The sequence below is a fragment of the Odontesthes bonariensis genome, chromosome 17 (genome assembly GCF_027942865.1).
Source record: "Odontesthes bonariensis isolate fOdoBon6 chromosome 17, fOdoBon6.hap1, whole genome shotgun sequence".
In the NCBI taxonomy this organism is placed as follows: Eukaryota; Metazoa; Chordata; class Actinopteri; order Atheriniformes; family Atherinopsidae; genus Odontesthes; species Odontesthes bonariensis.
This window is the reverse complement of record NC_134522.1, coordinates 14,466,948-14,483,541: the sequence shown is the minus strand read 5'-3', so window position 1 is coordinate 14,483,541 and position 16,594 is coordinate 14,466,948. Positions and strand designations below refer to the sequence as shown.

The 16,594-nt window shown below is 40.6% G+C and overlaps 2 protein-coding genes across 3 annotated transcripts; both read right to left on the bottom strand.

Moving 5' to 3' along the window:
- Positions 1–1,042: 1,042 nt before the first annotated feature.
- Positions 1,043–8,554, bottom strand: LOC142365908 (uncharacterized). 2 transcript variants are annotated; one of them, XM_075447661.1, is made up of 10 exons: positions 8,211–8,554; positions 6,776–6,949; positions 6,516–6,654; positions 6,334–6,422; positions 6,047–6,110; positions 3,468–3,556; positions 3,256–3,368; positions 3,001–3,157; positions 2,314–2,509; positions 1,043–1,429 (listed from the first exon to the last, which is right to left on the bottom strand). In XM_075447661.1, exons 1-9 carry the CDS (start codon positions 8,257–8,259, stop codon positions 2,352–2,354), a joined length of 1,032 nt encoding a protein of 343 aa, XP_075303776.1. In that variant the 5' UTR covers positions 8,260–8,554; the 3' UTR covers positions 1,043–1,429; positions 2,314–2,351. The 2 variants fall into 2 exon arrangements, with proteins under 2 accessions (XP_075303776.1, XP_075303775.1); XM_075447660.1 differs by lacking the exon at positions 1,043–1,429 and having other exon boundaries at positions 1,440–2,509; positions 8,211–8,553.
- A 403-nt stretch (positions 8,555–8,957) lies between these two features.
- On the bottom strand, positions 8,958–15,694 carry cfap99 (cilia and flagella associated protein 99). The gene is made up of 13 exons (XM_075448642.1): positions 15,686–15,694; positions 15,492–15,598; positions 15,219–15,402; positions 14,972–15,052; positions 14,662–14,730; positions 14,365–14,451; positions 14,176–14,264; positions 11,359–11,563; positions 11,029–11,170; positions 10,788–10,939; positions 9,979–10,184; positions 9,679–9,874; positions 8,958–9,559 (listed from the first exon to the last, which is right to left on the bottom strand). Exons 1-13 carry the CDS (start codon positions 15,692–15,694, stop codon positions 9,479–9,481), a joined length of 1,608 nt encoding a protein of 535 aa, XP_075304757.1. The 3' UTR covers positions 8,958–9,478.
- Between the last annotated feature and the right edge of the window lie 900 nt (positions 15,695–16,594).

Sequence of the window (16,594 nt, the reverse complement as noted above, 5' to 3'; positions counted from 1 at the left end):
TGCAGGGTTTCTTTATGCTTTTCCAATAACATCTACACTGTCGCACCGAATTACTATTCTAAAATAAATTACTTATATTTATTCTGCACTCGTGTACTGATGCGTATTAATATATTTTGTGACGTTATAACACACGCCTAGCAGACCACTTTTCAAAGTCAAACATAGTCCATTATACCTGTAGACCCTTTTAACATTTAATGGTGACAGCTATTTACTTCCTAAATCATGTTCATAACCTGATTATATAAAGTACGATGTAACATCACGGGGCTAGATTTAAATGGATTACATCGTTTACATCATTTACTTTTCGTGGCTGTACCTGCTCTACTTGTATTCTCTCAAATAAACGTGCAAAAACAGTTTTTATTCATGCTCTGAAGATACAGTGTTGTTTCTCACTTGCAAGTCCCTTCAGATAAAAGCATCTGCAAAATGACTGGGTGTAAATTTTTGTGCAAATTTGGAGAAAATTAAAATGTTTTACACCTACTGAATGGACTGGACAGTAAGTGCCTTTACTTTTTAAACTTCTATTTTGGTAAAAATAAAAAAGGATTCCATTCGTTGGATTTGTAATCGATCCATTCAATATTGATTTTTCATAGCAGATGCTCCTTTCATCCAGCAGTTTTCTGTCATGCATTCCTGTATTTCTGTTTGAAATGTATGAAGCTCACAGTTTGGTATGCAGCTTTCAGCCATATCTTTCTTTCTATTTGATTGTCACAGTCTGCAAACATGTTTATCTAATCTTGAGAGATGCCTTTCGTCACAGTCTCCTGCTGGATTTGTGCATAACGTCAGAGCTGACTTTTATTACTTCTTTACTCTGGGAAACTCTGCAGTAAGAACTTAATATAGATTTTTTTTTCTTTATTTTGTGGCAGAAATGCTGACTTGTCAAAGCAGGAAAGTAGTAAATAATTGTTACAGTTAACGCCTGTGGTTTTTGTTCTTTGACTTGTAAAAATGTCTGCTGTGAGTGGGTCTATTGTGTGCAGAAATCACACATTTATTTCAGTGTACTTCACTGCTCAACCTTTACTCAAATAACAAATGTACAACACTCATCATAGCTAATATAAACATAAAGGGAATTAAAAACCAAATTGTTGCTCATAATAAACACCATGCAATAGGTCAAACTTAAAATAAGGCAAATATGTAATCAAAAGTGGTTCTGGATTACTTATTTGTTATCTTTACACAGTAAACGGAGAGCGCCATCGTCGGTGTAGATTATAATCTCCTTTGTTCATGGTTCCTCTTTTGATTTATTCCTATGAGCATCTTCTTTGTCTCCATGTCATGATGCGGTGACTCCAACATGGTTGAGATGAGGATTCTGTTGCAGGCCCGTTTGCTCCTCTAGCAGCAAGTAGCTCTTCAGGTTTTGGCGTCATACCGCTGAATCAGTTCGGGACTGATCAAACACAAAATGAATCACAAACAAAGCGAAGCATGACAGAAAACCAGAGATGAAAAAAAATTGATTCTTTTTCATTTAGCTGATTTAGTTATTTAAAAATATCTGCACAAAATGTCCATAAATATTGTGAAATTAATCATTTTGTTGATTTATGGTCAGATCTAATTCAGAATCTCAAATCAAAACTCTGCTCTTCAGTATATATTTTGTCCCATCAGCTTTTATTTGACATACTGCAACTCAAAAGGTGATGTAAACCACTTCAATTCTGTCCCAGTAAATTAAGCAGAGCTTGCAGGTTGGACGCTTCCAAATTTGATTTGAACTGCACTTTTTTCATCTTAAAAATAGTATGAAGTATTCATATCATAACAAAAGAGTTAGAAATCAGAATTACTTTGTTTATTGTCCTTTAAAACACACAAATATCACCTTAAAAAAAGCAGGTGAAAACCAATGAGCGAGGGTTTTCGCACGTCAACAAACAACGGACGGTAACGCACAATAATCAAAAGCATTAAAAACACGAGGCACAGTTTACAACTCTGTCTCTGAGCAACAGAACAAGTTAATGGATGCACCCACACTCGTGAATGCAAAGAAAATCAATTACCTCAACAAAAAAGTGCTTTTCATAAGAGAAACAGGTTTCCTCCAAGTTGAGTTCTTTTTTCCACCGTTTGAGCAAACCTCTTATAATCCACTAACCTACTTTACAAAGGGAGGGTTTATGTCTGAGAAAAAACACTGTAACAATGCCAGACCATTAGAATTCATGAGGGAATTAATTACTGTTTATAAATAACATTTTCAAATGTGCCCCATTAAAAGGCGGGTGGACTCTAAAAAGATCTCAAGGCACCAGATCAGTATTTTACCATCAGTCCTTCGCTGTCAGTTCTTTTATATTAGTGGTTCACCAGCCAGCGTACACGGGTTCTGTGTCACAGGGCAGCCCATAGTATCTACCCTGAGGTCGCTCTTTGCGTAACAGAGGGGCTCGGGCTACTGTCAGCTCTCCATCTGTGTCTCTCCGTCGTCGCAGAACCATTAAAATGATGAAGAGTAAGGCGACTAGAGAGAGGAGACAGAAAAACAGCAGAGGATGTGACAGGAAATTACCATCCACAAAGAGTGCATTGATGCGTGAGCATGATTCCTATTTCATTTCATTATGTCGTTAGGTATAGCAGCTGACTGGGCTGCATTTAGTCATAAGGATGAGTGTCCATTTCTGTATATAGTTTAGGTCAACAGTTAAGGTATGGTGGTTAATTTGTGAAGTTGCACCTCTTTAGTCTCATGGCTGCTTGTTTTCCTTCAATGAGTGAGAAAAACAAATGTAGTACCAGAACCAGTATAAAAAACAGGAGTTCCTATACCATATCAAACACAATCTGTTTAAAGAAATTATTTCACATGCTGTCAGCTTAAATAACTATAGACTCAACACTGTGCTGAAATGGATGATTCACAACTGAAGCATCTCTAAAAACACCATGGACACTCTGCACTACTTTCTTTTTCTGGCTTCTTTTTATACTTCTTTAAGCATTAATACTCACCCCCTCCTCCAATAACTAACAGAGCAATAGTAACAGGAGCCAGTTCACAAGTGTCCCCTGCTTTGCGGAAGAAAGTTTCCATGCAGTAGCCAGGAGCCAAGCTTCCCTCCGGACAGAAAGCATCATTCGGACACTGGATTGGATTTACATCAGGACTCTGGGGGAACAATTTGCTCCATTACCAAACATGTGGAATATTTTTTTTCCACTGGACATAGATTCATTCTCATCTGTCAGAGGGTGCACAGTACTCACAGGGCAGTAGTGATTCTCCGGACAGACATCACAGCTTTCCTGGCCCCAGTGGATCTGAAAGAAGCCACTGCCACAGATCTGACACATTGTCTGATGGGGAGCCTTGTGCATGCCTGTTAAAGACCAGATGGATGTGTAAAAATTCTTCCCCATCTTTCTCTTAAGCCGTGGGAAATACTCATGAACATGTACATCTGCATGATGTGATCTACCTGGTCGGCACGGTGTGCAGTCTTTAGCGGCAGACTGAAGAGCTTCTGCTCCTCCAGGACACACCTGGCACTGCGTGCAGCCAGACGAGCTGTCGGAAACAAACACACAAGGCTATGGCTATTAAAGGACAACTGACTGTGACTGTGTTTTTATTGCTGCAACTAAAACAGAAAAGCTGCACAGTCTGCAGTTTGATTTCACACTGTTACAGGAATATTCATACAATAATACAATGAATGGTGGAACTCAATATTTCACTTTTGAAGTAGGTTGTAAGTCCTTAAAAAGTGTCTGAGAACTGTTTTTCAGTTCTGTTTTATGAACAGGGATGTTTCATACCACTAACAACTTATATTTCTGAGAAAGATTAAAGGCAATCTACAGTAAAAAAGATGGTGTCCAAACGTAGGAAATGCCCAACCATTGCAGTCTTCTCCAGAGATGGGGGAAATATCCCTCCAAGAGCAAGGAGTGATATTGTCTGTGAGGTCATAAAGGATCACCGGATAACTTCTTAATAACTAAAGGTTTCTCTTAATGAGTCCATAGTTGGGAAAACACACATCTGCACATGGCAGGACTGAAAAGAGAAAGTAACTCCTCTATCAAATGAATATTGACACCTGTATGTAGTTTGCTAAATATCATGTCGGCAACCTGAAACGCTGTCGGAAAATGTTTTGTACGTAGATTAAGGCCAACATGGAAATTTTTAGTTTAATCGAAAAATGTTAAATTTGCAGACATGAAGCAATACATACCAGCTGAAGACTCCTTTCCCATCTGTGAAAACATGGTGCTGGTAGTTTTATGGTTTTGTTTTGTTTTGTTTTGCAGTATCTGGGCCGGGATAGCTTGCCAGCATCAATGGAAGAATGAATTTTGGCTTATACCAGCAAATTCTCAAGAAAAATTTCATGGTAAACTTCTTAGGCCACACAGTGAGACAAAGTCCCTGAGCGCACACACGTTGTTCTACTAAAGACTGATTACAGAAGATTAATGTTTTGGAACGGCCAAATCTAAGTCCTTTCTGATTTTAATCCAGTAGAAATGTTGTGGAAGGACCTGGAGTGAGAAGGTCACGTCAGGAAACTCTCCAACATTACAGAATTGGAGCTGTTCTATACGAAGGAATCCGCAAAAAATTCTCCAACCTGGTGTGGACTGATCAGCAGCAATTACTGCAACCCAGTGCATCAGTTGAAAGCACATTTTCACATACTTTTGCAACACACGGATGCAATACTGGATCATTCACCTCAATAACTTGATGACTACATGTAATATCCTTGTCCCACTTATGTTCCATAATTCTATCCTTCTACTTTTATGACTGGTCTCAAAATCTGATGATGTTTTTTTATCAAATTTATGTAGAAATGTAGAACATTCTGACGGGTTCGTCAATCCTAAAGCACCACTGTACATCAACAAGAAGTACAACTCAGCACAGAAGTACAACATGAAGCTACTACACATCCCAAACATATACAGTCTATAATCCCAAGTAGAATGGAAATCCTCAAGAATGCTTTAGGAAGTTGAAGAATATTTTGCCTGAAGTCACCACATCTCAAACTCAAGAGTCATAATGCATGGTTGTCACGAATGTAAATGTAAATGTATTTTATTTATACAGCCCTTTAGAGACAATCCTTACGATGTGCCAAAGTGCTTTACAGTGGGTAATAAATAAAGAGAAGAATAAGTAAAAACAAATAAAAACAATAAAAGAACAGTGAAAGCAATAAAATACAACAAAATCAAATAAGATAAAATAAGATAAAAGTGTCATCATACTACTGGGTATTAAAAGCCACCCTAAATAAGTAGGTTTTTAGCCTAGATTTGAAGAGGCCCAGGTCAGAAATAAGACGCAGCTGGACGGGGGGCTTATTCCAGAGCCTGGGGGCAGCAACAGAAAAGGCTCGGTCACCCCAGGGTTTGTCATCTGACCTGGGCACTTCCAGCAAAAATTGATTTGTTGACCTTAGAGCTCTACCAGGATTGCGGACTGTTAAAAACTCAGATAAATACGATGGGGCGAGGCCGTTAAGAGCTTTAAAAACAAACATTAAACGTTTAAAATCAATGCTATAAAGGACAGTAAGCCAATGGAGGGAGTTAAGAACAGGAGTGATGTGCACACGTCTGTTGGTGTTGGTTAAAAGACGGGCAGCAGCGTTCTGCACAAGTTGAAGGCGACTGAGAGAAGACTGGGAGACGCCGACATAAAGTGCATTGCAATAGTCTAACCTTGAATCAGAATCAGCAAACTATTTTCACCGGCAGTCTAACTTGCCGCTAAGACATTATAATGCATGCCATTTTGATTTTTACTCCTGATTACTCAAAGCTGCAGCTGTGTAACTGGTCTTGTGTGAGTTTGTGTGTGTACATCCGTTGAGGGCAAACGGAACCATGGGATGAAAGCATGTGATGTTCAATTTGGAGGTTAGATAAGTGATTTTCCATTCACACACACACACACACACACACAGTTCAGATTTTTTAGATACTGGTTACAGAAAAACAACAACAACAGAAGCAGAAATAGAATAGTAGGGACACCTACTTGCAAAAACGTCCCCGCACACATGGTGTGCAAGAAGAAGAACTGTGCTTCGATGAAAAGAAACCTGAAAGCAGCAGACAGAATAAAAAACTCAACACGTGAGAGACATTGCTCCTATCAGATATGAGACAAAAGTGTGCTGAAATCACTGCATGGAAAATAGTAATCGGGCTTCAGTGTGGGTAGATAATACATTGGCTAACTTATTCATATTGATCTGGTAGAGGTGACCATTCTGTTGTTACTGTTGTACAACACAACAATGAGCTACAGCTAAATAAACACACCTGGTGAGCAGCTTGTGCAAGTTTCTCCACCAGTGTTATTGCTGAAGGATCCAGCAGGGCAGGGGTGACACAGGGGACTTCCAGTGAAACTGTAAAGCAAGTGCAAAATGTTACAAAATAGCAAATTGAGGAACCAGCTAAAAGGAAATAAGTGAACGTGTTGTAGCCTTCTGTGTCCGTACTTGGTGTAGAAGCCCTGACTGCAGGGCAGACACTGCTGCTGTCCTGCGAGAGGCTGATAAAATCCCTTCTTGCATGGTAGACATGCTCCGGGAAATACACACAGCCCAGGTTCGGAACAGCATGTGCACAGCAGAGTGTCTGAGGAGGGACGGAGAAAAGCATTTCTTCCTTTATTTGTTTAAGAAATTTAAAAGTTTGATTCCAGAAAGTACTGACAGGGCAAGCCTAAAATGTAAAAAGAGGACATCCGTCCACTCACTGTTGTCGTATTGTGATCCTGGTGCACAGGGCTCACAGTTAGAGACGTTGAAAGCAAAGCAGCCTGGGGTTGTGGTGCTGAAAATCACGGGTGTTGGAGTCACACCGGTCGCATTCTCGATGAGAGCGGTGTTTATCGCAGCAGGAGTAAGAGTGGTCTGGCTCACCACCACGCCTGGAGGAGAAGGACTCTGTCACCGCTATACAGCCAGACATCTCATAAGGGCATAAATGATCCCAGAGTGCAGAAAAAAACTATGCTTAACAGAACATGAAAGCAAGGAGGTTGTTTTTTGACCGGCCTCGGACCTGTTGCCAAAGATCAAGTAAATCCGGACTTTGAAGTGTGTTGTCTAATCTCCAATGATTAATACTGCAGCGGAAGCACAACAAAAGTAAATAAAACAAAGAATTATCAGGACCTAAGCTTTTTGTGGCAACCGGGCAGATTACCATTTGCATCAATAATACACTATATTGCATTCTCCCTATATCATCTACTGTACATAGAAAAAGTGGGATTTCTCTCCCTCTGCATGGCTCCTGCGTCCCTCTTTGTTTTAGATCCCTGCACAGAAATGTTGTTGCATTCTGATGATGAATGCCTCCCCACAATGTCCCTCCTCCCCATAGAAACAAAACACAACCAGGCTATGAAAATCAGAAACCATACTCCAGACATGGTGTGTGACTATACCACATATAGATAGCTTCTTCTTTTAAATATAGCTTTGTCAATGGAGCATTTTCATTTAGTCTACAAAAACTCAAGTATTCCAATCATCCTGTCAAAAAAAAAAAAAAACCCACAGGCAACAGGTATAAACACATGAGCAAAACAGAGGCCATTTTATGGAGATAATCACATAAGCCATGTGCTCAAGTTCTTTCTTGAATAGGAGCCATCATCCTCATGAAATTCAATTAGTCAGAAGGGGGGGAGGGGGGGGGTCATGTGATGTCTCTGCTCCTCTGCGTTGGCAACCTTTCTCTTCCAAAATGTTAGAGAAAAGTAAATGTGGCTTAAAGAAAAGCAGAATCCTAAATAAGGGAGTTTTGAAGGAGAGATAAAGTCGTCATAGATAGACTATTGTGTTACCACAACAAGACACTGTAATTGAAACTGATATCCATTGGGAATAAAGGGAGTCAGAAAGTTTAATTCGATTTTAGTGATCTTAAGTGATGGAAAAGTTCAGAATGATCACATTAATGGTGAAAATGTCCACAAATTATATTGTGGCAAACAGCTAAAAATTCTGCTTTTATTATTTCAGAAACAAGTGTTTAAGTATGCTCCAGGTTTGACTATGATTTTAGTACTTACTGAGCTGTAAAGTGGTTTCATGAGCAAAGAACTAAAATATCTTCAGATTATTATCTTTCAGATTTCAGTGGACTCCAGGTAATTTCGTCAAAAAGCGGAAGAAACTTACCGAGGAAACAAGCGGCGGTTATGGCAGGCAGAGCTCCCCGACAGTCCATCCTCCAGATTAACGACTTCCACCACCGGACAGTGTTTGTCTACAGCATCTCATCCCTGACAAGTGGCTGACTGTCGCCTTCTGGGTTTTTTTTTTTTTTTTATGCCAGAGGAGTTCGTTCGCCGGGGAATCAGAAACCTCTCATCGGTGTCATATGACAAAATACGCATCATGTGATTTTACTTTGTGGCTAAAACCGGATAAAATGGGCTGGACTCGGAGCAGATCTCCTGCTGTTGCAAGCAACGACCAGCAGGCTCACCACTGCCTCAGGTAGGGTTCAAAACTCTCACGAAACCATTTGTAAACTACGGAAGCGTATTGCTGCCACTCTACGGGAAAAACAAAAGGCTCAGTATCAGAAAAGTATATTGTATATCTTTTTCACGCTTTAACAATACATTTATCACGTTATAACGTGAAATGATCACGTTATTTCAAGATACAACCTTTTCACGTTATAACGTTGTAATAATAAACGTTTCACGTAATTACGTGATGCTGAGCCTATTTTTATTCGGCAGCAATAAGCTTCTGTAGTCAACAGAGCCTCTCAAACTAAAAAAAAATTAACCCAAACAAAAACATATATGGATGAATGATCAAATAAAACCAAATATGAGCCCAAAGACACTTTATTTTTTTTTCTTTGCATCATATTACATCAAATATTTGATATTCTCACAAAAATACACACCGATGGAGTTTTGACATGTTGTTGAATGTGTGTGTTTCTGCTTCCAGTAGTCCTCCTTTGGTGGATATGTCCAAACAGATGACTACTGACTACTGTCTGAGTTATGATGAGTATCCTTTAGTACAGTAAACTTGTTCCAAAAGTAAGCCGCAGGAAAAACACCAGCACATTTTTTTTTTCGATGTGGAGAAAATTCCTCATGAGTCACGAAGACACACTTCTCTTTTCATAGTTCAAGCCCATGTGGGCGGTAATCATTTTGGAGAGATATGCAAATTCGATTTTTCAAAAAAGATGTATACCATGCATCAGAGTTTTCATGTATGAATCTCAGTGGTTTCTCGAAGCAAAAAAGTCAAAGAGTATGAAACTATAAGGGATGTTAAATTGTTAATGGTTCAAATTAATTCTATGAGCATAGTGAGACGTTGCTCAATTTTTTTTATTACTGAAAAAAAGGGTCAAATTAGCTTAACATTAACATTAATGTAGAGCGTGGTGTACATCTCTTAAGTGTTTCCCACTATGAAATGACATCAGGAGCGTCCTGGATGCAGCGCATTAAGCTCTGTTCCAACTCCTCCCAGCTCTCCTCCTTTAAACTCTGCCAAAAGGAAACAGAAATAAATAAGTAAGTAAGTTAAATAAGATGCTGTATTAAAAACAAATAACAAAGCCACACTTGCTCAAAGAAAGCAGTTCTAATTTCTTGTGAAAACTCACCTGTCTGCGGTTCCCTGTGTGGCCCACAGTGTGCGCTGTTGTCTCTTTACAGGGTTCGGCCTTGCTGCTCTCAGTTTGTTTCCATCTTTGGCGCGCCTGCTTTTTCTCTTCAAGCTTCCTCTGCAGAGCCAAAACTGTCTCATCCTTAGCCACCACCTGCTGGATGAAGTCCTGCTTGGCCTTCTTCTCCTCTTTCCTGCCGCATACCGAAGTGATCATGAATGTGTATGATATACGTGTGAGCTTTTATACATGTTTGCTTTCTGGTATTTTCTAGTCAAAGCCGAACATTCCTCTGACCTGATGGCAGCAGCCTTTACCAATGCTCTTCTGTGGAATTCAATGGTGTCCAGCCTCACCACCAGGAGCTTCTTCTTCTTCTGCTTCTCATCCTGGATGTGACTCCGTCTCTCCTGCTCCTCCGTTTGCCATGCCGCCCTCAGCAGGGCCAGTCGCTCCTTCAGCTCGGCCAGGGACATCTCTGCCAGCATCACATGGCCTGCAGTCTGACATGAAGGGAACAGTTTAACTGTCTCACAGATATCCACAAGAGTGCGTGTGAAATGGTAAAAGGGCTGTACTTATTTGGGCTTTTAGTCTAGTTCAGTGTTTCCCAACCCTGGTCCTCAAGGCACACTGCCCTGCATGTTTTCCATGTTTCCCTGCTCCAGCACACCTGATTCAAATGAATGGGTCATCCTCAGCATTCTGGAGAGCTTTAAGACCTGACCCAATTATTTGAATCAGGTGTGCTGGAGCAGGGAAACATGGAAAACATGTAGGGCAGTGTGCCTTGAGGACCAGGGTTGGGAAACACTGGTCTAGTTGACCACTCAAAGCGCTTAAACACTACATGCCACATTCAACCATTCACTCACACACTCATACAGCACGTCTTAGTCATAAGTACTGCACAGTGCTTTCTTCTTTTCATTCCCACACCGATAGGCAACATGGGGTTCAGTGTCTTGCCAAAGGACACTTCGATGTGTGGCTCTGGGAAGCCGGAAGTCAAACCACCGACCTTCCGATTGGTAGGCGACTGCTCTTCCTCCTGAGCTACAGCCGACCCTGAAATGTGATGAGAATCCGTCTGTTCCGTCACTCACCTCTGTGTCATCGAAATGATTGACTCTACTGCGAGGAAGCGATTCAGTGGTGTGAATTTCGTGGATTATTTCAAATCTTCTGTGGAGCTTTGCCTGTTCTTCCTCGAGGGCTTGACGAAGGAGGTCCTGACTTTGCTCTGAGACTTCTTTCACTGAGAAACGTACGTGAAATCGTTCAGAATTAAAAGGAAACATTCATTTGAAAAATGATCCTTTTATACAGTCAAAAGAGGAGGCATACCTATGCTTTGCTTTAAATTCTGTAGTTTCTCTTTAGCTGCTTTTGAATTCTTGTGGGCCTCTGCCACCTGTCGCACCAAGTCTCTAATTTCTTTTTCCTCTTGCAAACGCTTCTCAGCATATCTTTGCATCAGCTGAGCAGTCTAAAAAAAACACACACAAACACATTTTTTTTACGCATAATTGCAAATCCCCCTTTGAGGGAAGTTCGTAGAGACCAGAATGTTTTGTGTAATTAATTTCCTCTCTATTTACACACTTTAAAGCACTGTGTAATCTTGTGTAAATCCCTTTTTTTTTTTTAAATCACTGTCAAATGATATTTACTCACTTCTTCTTTCTTCAGCTGTGCGGCCTTCTGATTACGTTCCATTACTTGTTTACGGGCCAGAGCTACCTCCTCATCACTGATGCGTGTCTCCAGGCGTTTTCGCTCAATCATGGGCAGCTTCTCCTGAAGGTCCCTCTGAAGCATCTCCCTCTGCCACTGCAGGAAGGATGAAGGCTCTCGAGCCCCCTCCAACAGCTGCTGGATTCTGTGTTTCAATGAAAACACAAAGTCGTTAAACTTTGCTTAGATCAGTGGACTCAGACCGCGTCACTGAGATCAAGATCGAGAACAAATCACAAAAATATGCCATCAAACTCACAAAATTTACCACCCCATCTCTCAAAAATGGAGATAAGAACAGAAAAGGACAGACAAATATATTATGACATCATTTAAATCCCATATTTAATGTAAAATACGAACTACTAGAAAAACAACATAGTGAATGTTGAAACTAAAGCATATTCTCCTTTTGATTCTGATGTCGGCAACAAAGGCAACAAAACACCCCATTATTAGGGAGAAGTGGAATATCATGGAAAGCTGCTGCAAAGCATGGACCAACCACGGATTGAGGAAGTGACTGATATGGAGATTGTGGAGAAATCCTTTCAGTGGCTAGAAACAACTGGTCTGAAAGTCAGCACGGAGGCACCAATCGTGGCAGCACAAGAATGGGCCCTGACCACAAGTGCAATCGACCATACCAGACAAAACCCCAGGCGCAGGCAACTAAGAGGCCTCCGAGACAGACCAGGACAAAGTAGCAGGGTGGAAGATGCAGGCGGATACGGCATATGGGTTGCAAGGTCTAAAGTGGGAGACACTGCCAAAGGTAGTGGAGAATGACAGAGCTAAGATTCTGTAGGACTTCCAGATCCAGACTGATAAGCAGGTGATGGCTAACCGGCCGGACATTGTGGTGGTCGACGAACTACAGAGGAAGGCAGTGGTGAGAGATCCCAGCTATCTGAAGTGACAGCAACATCAAGAAGGAGGAATACGAGAAGCTCACAAAAATACTACGGGCCGAAAGAGGAAGCTGAAAAGATGTAGGAAGTGAAAGCAACATTGATACCAGAGATAACCGGAGCACTCGGGGCCATGACATCCAAACTGGGAGACAGTGTCTGTATCAGGGGAGACCTTTTTTACAAGATAATCCCAAACACATTTTGCAGGTATTACAACAGGATGGTTCTGTACCTAAAGAGGGGTAAACTGGCCTGCCTGCAGCCCACAAATGTCACACAATGACACTAATTCATCGCCAAATGATGCATGAAACAAGCGAGGGAAGACATTTCACTTTCAACACCAAAGTTTCCTCAGTTCCTCAATGAGTTTTGGTAAATAAAGCAGCAATACAACACAGTTGTTTAAAGTCATCTGTATCTCACACTGCAACTGTTTTTGGAAATTATGCTCATTTACACATTTCATGTTTTCTTGAATTGTACTTCACTTCCTGCAGTGAGTTGTGCAGACGCTCATCATGTTTTGCTGTATCGCACCCTAAAAGGTCCGTTAGTAGTAGGTATAGATACGTTAGTGGCAGGTATAGATACGTTAGTGGCATGTATAGATACGTTAGTGGCAGATATAGATATGTTTGTGGCAGGTATAGATACGTTAGTGGCAGGTATACATATGTTAGTGGCAGGTATAGATACGTTAGTGGCAGGTATAGATACGTTAGTGGCAGATATAGATACGTTAGTGGCAGGTATAGATATGTTAGTGGCAGGTATAGATACGTTAGTGGCAGGTATAGATATGTTTGTGGCAGGTATAGATACGTTAGTGGCAGGTATAGATACGTTAGTGGCAGGTATAGATATGTTAGTGGCAGGTATAGATACGTTTGTGGCAGGTATAGATACGTTAGTGGCAGGTATAGATACGTTAGTGGCAGGTATAGATATGTTAGTGGCAGGTATACATATGTTAGTGGTAGGTATAGATACGTTAGTGGCAGCTATATATATGTTAGTGGCAGGTATAGATAGGTTAGTGGCAGGTATAGATACGTTAGTGGCAGGTACACATATGTTAGTGGCAGGTATAGATACGTTAGTGGCAGCTATATATATGTTGGTGGCAGGTATAGATACGTTAGTGGCAGGTATAGATACGTTAGTGGCAGGTATAGCTATGTTTGTGGCAGGTATAGATACGTTAGTGGCAGGTATACATATGTTAGTGGCAGGTATAGATACGTTAGTGGCAGGTATAGATATGTTTGTGGCAGGTATAGATACGTTAGTGGCAGGTATACATATGTTAGTGGCAGGTATAGATATGTTAGTGGCAGGTATAGATACGTTTGTGGCAGGTATAGATACGTTAGTGGCAGGTATAGATACGTTAGTGGCAGGTATAGATATGTTAGTGGCAGGTATACATATGTTAGTGGTAGGTATAGATACGTTAGTGGCAGCTATATATATGTTAGTGGCAGGTATAGATAGGTTAGTGGCAGGTATAGATACGTTAGTGGCAGGTACACATATGTTAGTGGCAGGTATAGATACGTTAGTGGCAGCTATATATATGTTAGTGGCAGGTATAGATACGTTAGTGGCAGGTATAGATACGTTAGTGGCAGGTATAGATATGTTTGTGGCAGGTATAGATACGTTAGTGGCAGGTATACATATGTTAGTGGCAGGTATAGATACGTTAGTGGCAGGTATAGATATGTTTGTGGCAGGTATAGATACGTTAGTGGCAGGTATACATATGTTAGTGGCAGGTATAGATATGTTAGTGGCAGGTATAGATACGTTAGTGGCAGGTATAGATAATGTGGAGTACCTCTGCAGCTCTTTCTCCACCTGACGGTCATACAGTGCCTCCCTCCTCAGAATGGCCGCGTTATTTAGCTTGACGGAACAGCCATTAGCCTGACAGAATGAAGAAATAAAAAATAAAAAATAAGCACATGCCAGTGGATATTATCCCTGCAACTGATTCACTGAAGCAGGCACAACTATTAGATCCCACCTTATTACAGGGAGGAGGTCCAGAAGAGTGAACATGATTAAACCGGAGCTTTGAATCCAGGTCCTCCTTAATCTGGGCAATCGCGCTCTGCAAAAGCAAGTGATGACTGAGTACAATTTTAAAAACGTGGCTGCACCCTCGTTTCATAGAATAGAATAAATGTTATCCTTTAATTCATGTTGGAATTTAGTTGGTAACTGTAAATGAGATGAGAGTGGATCAGATTTGGTGTAGATAAGGAGCTTTATACATGACCAACGATGACTAACTATGAAAAGCAAAAGAAATGGTTCATACCTGTGTGTGTTTGGACTTCTGAGGATTTACACATCTGAACTGTGTCATGTTTGCCTCATACAGAAGTTCCTTTGGTGAAAAACACATTAACAGGTCAGCATAGCGATAATAAAACTAGTTTGACATTAAAATAAATGATTGAAAAAAGACAATTATATTTTTGGTGTGTGTCTGAACATCATGTTGATGACACTTAAAATGACTTTGCGGAGCTTGTTTTCTCCTGTGTTACATTTAAATATCGGACCACCTTTCCTTTTTTCGATGTCATCGACTTTCTCTCATGATAACTGTAAAAGAAACATTGTACCTCAGCCTTTTGATGGTTCTTTTCTTTGATCTCTCCTATTATCTGCATCTCCTTCGGAGCCCTGTAGGTGCTGTTTGGTACCTACAAAAGAAAAACACTATGAGAGAGGCAGCAGCCCTATAGGTTACAGCAAAATTAGCCATCATTTTTAAGGATATCTTATAAGTAAAACAGAGGACAGAACACAAGGAAACTAAATGTTCCATATTAGGGAGAAATGATGCATAGTATTATATCTGTGGCTGACTGGTTTGCATTTTTCCTGCTGTGGGATGAGCTCTGGCAGAGGTACAGGTACAGGTCGAGGTTTAGGTTTGGTTAGAGAGAACTCCCGGGGCTCGGTGGTTTTAACCGGAGCTTTCTTGATCTGACTCCCTTGAGATATTTTGGCAGCAAGCTGATCCATGAGAATATTGATCTCGGGGTGCCATCTAAAAGACACACAGACATTCTTTTGTTCTTCGACTTTGAAATGACATTAATCGCCTAAATATGCTCTCCAGTCATTATCTTTTTGCACCTGAGCAGAGGGCCAATCCAGTGTTTTTCCACAAAGGCGGCTTCATAGATGCCGTTCCACTCCTCTTGTATCCATGAAGTGAGGTTTGAGAAGAAGAAATTCAAGAACTAACCAAACAAACAAAAAAACATACAGTTGCACTGAGTGCACCTTGAGACAGTTAGATTATGAACAGAATGTGTTCAGAAACTCACCGTGTGCATCTTCTCGATGCCCAGAGATATAACAATGTTGCAAAAATGCTGAAGTCCAAGTTCATCAAGAGCAAATGTGACGAGGTAACAAATAACTGGGGAGCAAAACAGCTTTATAAACATGCCAGTGGTGATTTTGTTTTATTCAGATCATATTTAACCATCAGTGGTGTGACAGTTAAAAAGATTTACTTACTGACATACTGGCTGCGATCACCCTTGGACAGCTGTTTCCACTTCTGGCCGTAGAATGCATTGACAACAACATCCAACAACGTTTTGTATTCAACGCATCCAGAAACAACGTCAAGTATGAATTTCCTCTGCAGAGTATCAATTTTCTGCAACATAGAACCAATCTGATACAACACGTCTAAGCAAATGCATCTTATGAACACTAACCTTTGTCAACATACCTGCAGATCATTTGAAGCATCCTCTATAAAGTCATCCAGACATTGCCTGTCAGCTCTGAACTTATCAAGCAACACAATAGCTTCCTTCACAAGTGACAAATAGCTTGATGACATTTTTTTTACCCACCAGAAAGACCTACAGAAACGCAGTTTAACACATAGGTTCTTTGAAAATATATTTTTCGAAAGGCAGCCTGTGTGTTTACAGTGGGGGGTTCTTATAAAAGACACAGATTAATTGAAAGTCATTTTTCCAAAGAAAACTCACGGAGCGGTTTGTGTGCAACTTCAACCTTGTCACGTCGAGGCGTTGCCTAGCAACACAAACATGTAAACAAAAATGTCTCCCCCTCTTTATGTTAAGGGAGAACTCAGAGATAAATATTGCCCTGTTATAGAAATGTAAGGGAAGTGTTTTATTTTAGGCTGTTTGGGTCAACATTTAAAGTCATTCATTGTTTTTATCCACGCAGCTTAACAGCGTGGCAGCTTG